The following is a 9,338-nucleotide window of genomic DNA, read 5'->3' as shown; positions in this document are numbered from 1 at the left end:
GTCCCAGAGTCTGGAGGAAAAGAAGAGAGGCACTTCATCCACGTTGCTTGAAGTCCAGTGTAAAGTTTCCACAGTCAGTGATGGTTTGGGGTGCCATGTCATCTGCTGGTGTTGGTCCATTGTGTTTTCTGAGGTCCAGGGTCAACGCAGCCACATACCAGGAAGTTTTAGAGCACTTCATGCTTCCTGCAGCTGACCAACTTTTTGGAGATGCAGATTTCATTTTCCAACAGGACTTGGCACCTGCACACAGTGCCAAAGCTACCAGTACCTGGTTGAAGGACCATGGTATCCCTGTTCTTAATTGGCCAGCAAACTCTCCTGACCTTAACCCCATAGAAAATCTATGGGGTATTGTGAAGAAGAAGATGCAATACACCAGACCCAACAATTCAGAAGAGCTAAAAGCCACTATTAGAGCAACCTGGGCTATCATAACACCTGAGCAGTGCCACAGACTGATCGACTCCATGCCACGCCGCATTGCTGCAGTAATACAGGCCAAAGGAGGCCCAACTAAATACTGAGTGCTGTACATGCTCATACTTTTCATGTTCATACTTTTCAGTTGGCCAACATTTCTATAAATCCTTTGTTTTTATTGGTCTTCAGTAATATTCTAATTTTCTGATATGATGAATTTGAGATTTTCATTTGTTGTCATTTGTAATCATCAAAATTAAACAAAATAAACATCTGAAATATATGAGTTTGTATGTAATGTATGAATATAATATACAAGTTTCACTTTTTAAATGGAATTACTGAAATCAATCTACTTTTTCATGATATTCTAATTTTATGACCAGCACCTGTATATTAGGAAACTAGCAGGGGTTAGCTTTCAAATAATGCATCACACATGTAATTTGGGCTTAAAGTTCCTAAGTTATTTGCTTTTCCATTTGGTTATGAAAAATAGGCGAGGATTACCCAAAAGGAGGTGGATGTTAAGAGTTTAAAGGACTAATGTTGAAAAACTACTTCCTGCTTCGTTCGTAGAAACTAAGAAAGTAGATGAGACAGCTGCAGCTGATGCAGGCTCTGCTGCCTGTGTCCTCACTAGGACTAAAAGAGTGGAGAACATCAGCCCGGATCTAAACTCCTTCCTCTGGCTCCCCAAATCTCGGATAATAGACTTTATATTACGGAATGTCTGAGCTCTGAAATACATTACAGACTGGTTGGAAAGGGATCGACAGCCAGACCCCTCAGACCTACTGGATCAGAACCAGAACCAAACATGGAGGAGCAGCTTTTAGGAAATATCTTGCAGAAAACTGGAAAAGTGTTAAAAACCATAAATGTCTTTAAATCCAGAATAAAAGGGTTTAAAGTGGAGATCTGAACTTAACTCGTTTATTTCATTACTTCTGTCACTGAAATTTACTCTTTTTCCCATTTTTGTTTCTTTAAGTTCATAACTTTAAATTATTCAAATGTCCAACTTGGTTTCTCCTCCTTAACCTCTAGATTAAGTTGTTTTGTTCTTGAACTTTTCAGGTAAACTGGATTTATTTTTTATTTACGGACCTTTAAGCTGCAGTGATGCGGATCGTATTCGTTAGGAACCAGAACAAAGTCGGCTTTGGAATCTTTGGCAAAATTCTTTCCGTTTTATTTGTCATGTAGTAAAAATGACTGTTGATCAGCTGGATTCTGTTTGCGAACTTTGGCAGCAACGGTGACCCGGATGGAGGAGGCACTGCTCGCCATCTGACCTGCAGCTCCGGACCTCGGACTCCTCCACTCCACTGAAACACTCCAGTGCAGCCGCCTGCCGCTCAAAGAGCAAAACTCCGTCGCCAGGGAGATATTTGATGGCTGTAAAAAGATGACAGGCCATAGAAAGGATGCAGAGCGACAGTGATTCCATAGGAATAAATCTCTCCCTTCCAGAGACACAGACAGGAAAATGACTTCTGCACGTTTTTAAAAAAAGCTCCCAGAGATGCCGGGATGGCGTGGAAACCTCTGCACCTCTCATCTCTGAGGGAAGCATTCAGTTCTTTGATGTTTGCGTGGACTCCAGAAGGTCCTTGGCAGCAGACGACAGGTTGTACAGCAGCTGTCTGGCCACGCCCTCCTGCACTTTGGCCCAACTTAAACAGTCGTCTACGGCAGCGTTGATCGCTACGCAGACGTCTTCCTTCTGCAGGTCGGTCAGCTGGCAGGCGGCGGCGGCTCCAGCCAATCCCAGCGTCAGCAGAAGGAGGAGCTTAAAGATCAGGCCAATGAGAGAACGCTGCGGTTTAGCTGCTGGCTTCACATCCACCTTTTTATCTGTGGAGACAGAAAGGAGGCGGATCTTAGAGCAACATCCTGAGAAGCAGAAACCAGCATCAAAGCTCCAACCCTCACCTGCTGCCTGGCCGTTCTTCTTCTTCTTCTCCTCACTCTTCTTCTTCTGCTGCTCCTTGGCAGCCAGAGCTGCCATCTGAGCGTTGTACTCCTTCCTCCTCCTCTCCTTCTCCTCTGCCTTCTCCCGTTTACGAGCTTCCCTCTCTCTGGCCTCCCGCTCCCTCTGCTTCGCTTCCCTCTTCTTCTCCAGCTCTGAGTGTAAAAGTGATGGAAGCAGTTAAGCTTCAGAACAGTTCATGTTGAACATTTAGAGCCGCTTCCACAACAAGATCCTTCCTGTTGAACTCTGAGCCACCGACCTTTTTCCTTTAAAAGGCGCTTCTCTCGCGCTCGATCAAACTCCTCCTGTAAGGCCCTCACGTGCTGCAGGACCTGAAACACAAACGTCAGAGTTTCCCTTTTTATTTTAAGCTGTAATGAACATTTTGAAACATTAAAATGTTCTCAGTTAAATTCATTTATTATTTTGAAATGGTGTGCAGAAAGTCAAACAAACATTCATTATATTTTCCAATGCTGTAAACTAGTGAAGATTAATGAGGCATCTAGAAACCAAGCTGTGCAACAGCTTCTTCCCCACTGCCATCAGACTGTTGAACCTTTGATCCACAATCCGAACTCTGCACCTATTGCACATTATCGGGCATCAAATGCTGCTGAACTTTTAACTTTTAGCCCTTTAAATTGTTCATCTCATTGTATTTTTCAATAACGCATTTTTTTGCACAAATGCCATTTTGCACTGAACCACTGCAACTTGCACACTGTCTCTTATCCTCTGCACTGTTCACACTTTGACCACTGCTGCACTTTTTGTATTTTTCTATAACTCGTGCCATTTGAAATATCAATGCAACGTTCATAAGCTGTATGTAACGCAATTTCGTTCTGTATGCACCCTGTGCATACAAAATGACAAATAAAGAAGTCTAAGTCTAAGTCAAACTGTATTGATTCTGTCTCAGAGAATACTGACACCTGCTGGACATTTAAAGACACTACAGGCAGCCGAATAAACTGAATTGATTTGATGACCTAGAACAATGACATCATTGAAGTTATTGAAGGTTATATTTTATTATTTCACATCTACGTTAAAATTGAAAATATCTTTGATATTTTTAGATACGGCCAATAAATAATGTAAACATATAACGTGATCATTTAGAGGGAAATATGAATGAGGATGCTTGTGAAATAGGATTTTAAATCATATTCTTAAAACAATAAGTGCAGTAAAAACAGTAAATAAACTAAGAGTCAATTTGAAATTAACTTTAATTCAGATAATCAAAATAAAAACTCAACGGCTGAAACTAGGGCTGCAACTAACGATTATTTTAAAAATCGATGAATCGGCCGATTATTTTTTCGATTAATCGATGAATCGGACAAAAAATATTTTTTATATTAACCTCTTTATTCTAAAATAAACATTTTAGACAGAACAAACAAGCACACAAGTACAGGTTGCTCATTAACTGTACTGGTGCAATGTGAAAATAAATGTTTGTGCTAAAACTACGCAAACTTACATGAGAAATGTAGCTGTACATCCACAAAATATAGGCTACTTTGTTTCATAAAGCGCAAAAAAAGACATTTTTGTTTTTTAAAGCCCCTAAGGGGTTCAAACAATAGGCCCCCCCATTTCAACAAATGAGGTTTTTTTTAGACTAGAAGAGTTCTGCCTTTTAAGACAGGAAAGTATAGCAGTTAAAGTTGCTACTTGAGAAAATACTGAACCATAGAGATAAAATTAGCCCTGTGATTCAAATTATAAATTGTATTTGGAATAAAAATGAGAGAACTAGGGGTGCTAAAAAACACATCCTCCAAAGACAGATATTTACATGGGAATGTGGCAGATAATTAATTGACATATTACTGATCTTGCTGGATTTTATTCTGCTTTACTTCCATAAATTGCAGGATCTTCTTTACTTTATCTTTGCCAGAAGATTTAAACTTTAAAAGTCTTGCCCTCATAATTTGCAAGTTAATTTATTTATAAAGAAAATATAAACGCTGCTTAAGCTAATTTAAATGAAATTAAAAGTAAAATAAGTAGCCAACCTTATCACTGTCTGTAACCTACTAACACGGTAAGGAAAGCATCAGATGAGCTACCTGAGAAACTAACGTAACGTTTCCCCTTTAAACCCAAACAAACATGGCCGCTCACCCTGCTGATCAGCTCTCTTCTCTGCCATTGAAGGCTCCAACGTGTTTCCTTTTTCAGGTGCTGCGTCATAACAGTGGTGCTTCCGCGCCATGTTTATTTGTCTTTACAAAAGTTGCATGTTAAGACTTTTTTCATCTTACAAAGCGCAGGGACGCTGAGGGTAAACATCCTCTGACTGCAGCGCTGAGAGGGACTCCTGCGGGAGCGGGGTTGGGATAGGGGAAGCGCCCCACGGCAATGACGACGGCGGCGGATGACACATTAATCGCGCGACACAACTAATCGATGATGAAATTCGTTGCCAACGTTTTTAAAAGTCGATTTTTATCGATTTTATCGATTCGTTGTTGCAGCCATAGCTGAAACGTTCCTATTCCTTTTAGGCTCCAAAATTCTTGATTATTTTTATCATAAACTGCAAAAGAGGAGACATATTTTTAGCAGATGCATCATGTTCATAGATATGTTTTTAAACCCAGTTTAGTGAGTCAGTCGGTTAGAGACAGCTCATGCATCGGTTGGATGATTTTCTGCAAACGAGACGCGCACCGAGGGAGAATCAACCCATCGCTACTGTAAACATTTGTATAATAAATAAATTTAAACAATAAACATTTCTTTCAATGAAAATTAGCATCATAGTCGTAGAGATCAGTGGTCAGATCCTGCCGCAGGTTTCAGCGCGGCGCCAGGCAGGTGGCTGCTGTAAACAAAGCGGCGGGCGTGTCTCAGGCCGTGGATCCCAAAGGGAAAAAAGGAAGATAGATGCTGCATGTTTGCTTTGCAGTGAGAAGTTATCAAATAATAAAAAGAGTCATTAGGAAAGGCGTTTCCTGGGAAGGCTGAATATGCAGCCGACCGCCAAGCTGGGAGGAGAGACAAAGTTTGATTGCAGAACTTCTGGATAAATTAGAGGAGAGCAAAGATAGATCTAAGAAGTGGATTGAATCTCCAAACTATTGCTGCTAGTTTGGTTGCAAGCATAGAAAACCGTTCATAGATCCAACAGGTTGCTTCACTTTGATGCAGGGATGGGAACTTTCTTCCATTTCTCTCTAAATCCTAAAAATGAAATAAAACCAAAGAACGCTGGTGATGGAGGATGTGGGATTTCAGGGTTAGAGAGCTCTGCTCTGATGGATGTCACTTCCTGCTTGGTTCCTCAATCAGCTCCTCCCAACAGAAACACGTCCACCATAGAAAGATTCCTTTATCCTGTTTCTATATCATCATTGCAACAAAAACCTAAAAATTGCAGCGAACTGCGGTGAATTCCACGCAGTGAGAGCGTTCACTGCTCCTTCCTCACCTCCTGCTGTGACATTTGCTCCAGAATAAACATTTAGTCATGAATGCTAACAATATATTTAAGCTGACGTAGTCCCTTTCTACAGTGGGCTAAATCATTTAGAGCCTGTGCTGCCATACCAGGCTGATAGAAGACTTTTACATTTTTGCAGCTCCAGACAGATTCGTTTTTTCACTACAAAAAATCTAAATCTAGATCAGTCATTTTTTTCTTAAAATAAGTGCATTTGTTCTTGAATTGATGAGGTAAAAAAGACATTTAGCCAATGGAACAAGAAAATTTACACTTAAAATAAGAAAACATAATTGCATTATCTTAATTCAAGTGCATATTATCTAATTATCTTATTTTAAGAGTAAAATTACTCATTCCATTGGCAAACTATCTCATTTACCTACTCAAATTAAGGGTGAATACACTTAATTTAAGAAAATTGTAGTTATTCCTAAATAGTTTTTGCAGTGTTGTTTTTTTGGTCCAATATGGCTCTTTGAGCAGTTTGGGTTGCCGACCCGCTGCTCTAGAAGCAAACACCCAGGCTCATCCTGGAGCAGAGCATGTGAACGCAGCGCTGCGCTCAGGAGGATGTTCACTCATTCACTCCAGCGCTCAAAGTTACGTCAGGACGCTCTGCTCAAAACCCTGGGACACGGCGTCTGATTTAATGATGTCATACATGTGGATTGCCTTATTTAACTGGCTGTGAACGTAACACACCTCGTTCCATTCATGTTGCCCCCCGTTTCCTATTTAATTATTCAATTATTTTACTAGACTACATTAAATCAAATAAATGGTATTTTACAAATTTTATAATCCAACATTTTTTATTGACGTAAAGCTTATCAGAGCGAAATCCTGGCTCTGGGCTTTGAATTTAAAACCGCTCTGTGTTCCAGGCTCCGCTTCAGCCTCGTGAGACCATCCTGATCTCGCGAGCTTTCAAGGTTTCACTCACAGATCAGTCTGGAAACTCTCCGTTAAAGAAAATTTGGAGCCGTTCACCAAACGAACGTCCAATCAGCGTTGGCTTTGAGGCGGGTTGAGGTGTGACGCAACGAGAAGCGCGACAGTTCAGTCTAAAGAACATGGCGGCTTCAGCCGATGAAACTAGCGTTAGCGTGGCTATCGAGCAAGTTTTATGGGAATTACAGAGTATTTCTTCACTGAAAGAAGAGCAAAACACTGCTCTGGAGGCTTTTCTCAGAGGAAAAGATGTTTTTACTCTTCTCCCGACTGGTTTTGGCAAGAGTAGCCTGGCTTGTGTTTTCGTCGTCGCTCTGATAGTACGTCATATGCTTCAACGGAAGGTTTCCAGATGGATATGTGGAGCAAATCCATCTGGCGGAGTCAGGTTAGGCTCCGCTCACATGCTCGGTCCAAAGTTTTTGTAACATAGTTTCACAAAAAGGAGGAATCTTTTCCAGCTCCGCCTGAAGCCGCGGCCGTAACACACCTTAGAGGCACACTGCTTGCACTGCTTCTCATCCAGACAGTCTCCAGCTGCTTTGGCCAAGCTGGGCTCCAGAGGATTATCCTTCAGATCGAGCCACTTCAGGTTCTAAACGACAAGAACAGAGAAAAGCTCAGCTGCTTCAGACCTCAATAAACACAGAGAGAAACCAGAGGATAACCCACCCTGAGCTGCGAGAAGCTGACAGGCAGGACCGTCAGCTTGTTGTTGTAAAGGTCCAGGTGCTGAAGATTCACCAGGTTCCCAAGGTCATCTGGTAAACAGGTGAGCTGGTTCTTACTCAGGTCGAGCTTCACTAAATGGGTGAGGCTGCAGAACTCTGGCTGCAAGAACGAAAAGGACAGAAATAATGTAGCGCAGCGTGTTAAATAAACAACTTCCTTTTCTGTAAAGGTATGCGGGGGTGGGGGGGAATTCATCATTAGGCAATACCTTAGGGCCCCAAGTTCCTGGGGGCCCCATAAAACTGTTTACATGCATGGTTAATCCAACTATTCCTTATTTGTGCACATTAATTATTTTTTGATGAAAATCCTTTCTCTAAAATGCCATCAGAACGCTGATAATATTAAGTGTGTCTCAGCCCCCCCCTTCAGTGTCCACCATATTGGATCAGTCCATTTGCTGCACATGTTCAGAAAGGTCCAAACAGACAGCAGCAAACCATTTGAAAACAAACCATGCAAAGAGCAGTGTTGCCAACTTAGCGCTTTAGTCGCTATATTTAGCCACTTTTCAGACCCCTCTAGCACTTTGATTTCTAAAAAGCTCCTAGCGCCAAATCTAGAGACTTTTTTCTGCTACTGGAGACTTTGGAGACAACATCTAAAAGCAGCGAACTCTGCTCTCCAGAGCGAGTAGATTGGTAACCCCGCCTCCTGCTCTCCTCTATCTTGTCTGCTGTCATGATTCATGCAGCTATTATTTCATCCAAATGAAAAATGGAGAACAGATAAGCAGATCATGGCTTGTCTACAGTGAAAAGAAGGACTGGGTTATTTACTTTGGCCATTTTGGAAACACAGGAAGGAGCAATCAGCTAAGTGAGCTTAGTGCTTGGAAAAAATCTTTCATTCCTTTAGAGACAGCATGAAAAGTCAGCTGAGTACAAAACATAGAGAGGAAAACAAGAAGAAAAGGGACAAGAAGAGAGGGACACAACCTAGAACAGATCATGGATGTCTATTCTATTAACATTTCTCTATCTGGAGAATGGGGCTGTTTGATGTCTTCTCCATTCTTAGGGCCCCTGAATGTATGTAATATTGATGCAGAACATCTGTGGATAAATATTTTCCAATCTAGCTACAGATTTTTCCATTTCATTAATGCATCTACATTTGGATTTAATAACTTTAGGTGACGTCATGTCCACTAAGGCAGGCCTCCATTTTCCTGCTTTATTTTCCCAGTGATATAAACACTGAGGCATCTGTGGAAATAAGGAAAACTTTCAAACATTCATCTACTTACAGGAAGGGAGATGATGTTGTTACAAGACAGGTCCACCACTGTTGCTTTAGGAAATGACGCCTGTAGGAGGAAACACCAAGATTTACAGTCATGAAGACAGTCATGTTGTCTGATTGCTGCATGTTAAACGACTTTACTAAGAGTATAAAAGCGGTGGGTTGTTACCAGCTCTCTGGCGGGCACTTCGCTGAGGTTACACAGGCTGAGGTCCGCCTCATTCCCGCTGATTTTATCCTTCAGGTTTAACACTTTGCTTTTACTCATCCTGCAGTCTGATCCAAAGACAAACAGTCCAACTGTTTCACTGAACACAATCAGACAACAGGAAACACTGTAAATGTTCACTTTTTACTTCCCGCTCACCTGTTTCAACGCAGCTAGATCCGATAATCCCGCCTAAGGGACAGAAAATGGTCGGTTTGGGGCATATATTGGAAAACAGACGCAGAAAAATCTCTGTTAAAGTGTCTATCTGGCAGCTTTGACTGCCTCTCAATGAATATCCACGTCATTGGTTGAAGAGGAACGTGGTGACG

At 41.5% G+C, this 9,338-nt stretch overlaps 1 protein-coding gene across 2 annotated transcripts; it reads right to left on the bottom strand.

Moving 5' to 3' along the window:
* Nucleotides 1-1,587: 1,587 nt before the first annotated feature.
* lrrc59 (leucine rich repeat containing 59) lies at nt 1,588-9,338 on the bottom strand. 2 transcript variants are annotated; one of them, XM_038308793.1, is made up of 8 exons: nt 9,166-9,338; nt 8,968-9,074; nt 8,803-8,862; nt 7,494-7,652; nt 7,312-7,416; nt 2,661-2,733; nt 2,362-2,553; nt 1,588-2,283 (listed from the first exon to the last, which is right to left on the bottom strand). In XM_038308793.1, exons 2-8 carry the CDS (start codon nt 9,064-9,066, stop codon nt 2,003-2,005), a joined length of 969 nt encoding a protein of 322 aa, XP_038164721.1. In that variant the 5' UTR covers nt 9,067-9,074; nt 9,166-9,338; the 3' UTR covers nt 1,588-2,002. The 2 variants fall into 2 exon arrangements, with proteins under 2 accessions (XP_038164721.1, XP_038164722.1); XM_038308794.1 differs by lacking the exon at nt 9,166-9,338 and having other exon boundaries at nt 8,968-9,093.

Source organism: Cyprinodon tularosa, unplaced genomic scaffold (assembly GCF_016077235.1).
Source record: "Cyprinodon tularosa strain WSP-4 unplaced genomic scaffold, ASM1607723v1 ctg648, whole genome shotgun sequence".
Lineage (NCBI taxonomy): Eukaryota > Metazoa > Chordata > Actinopteri > Cyprinodontiformes > Cyprinodontidae > Cyprinodon > Cyprinodon tularosa.
Note: the sequence above shows the minus strand (reverse complement) of the source record. Positions and strands in the feature narration are given on the sequence as shown.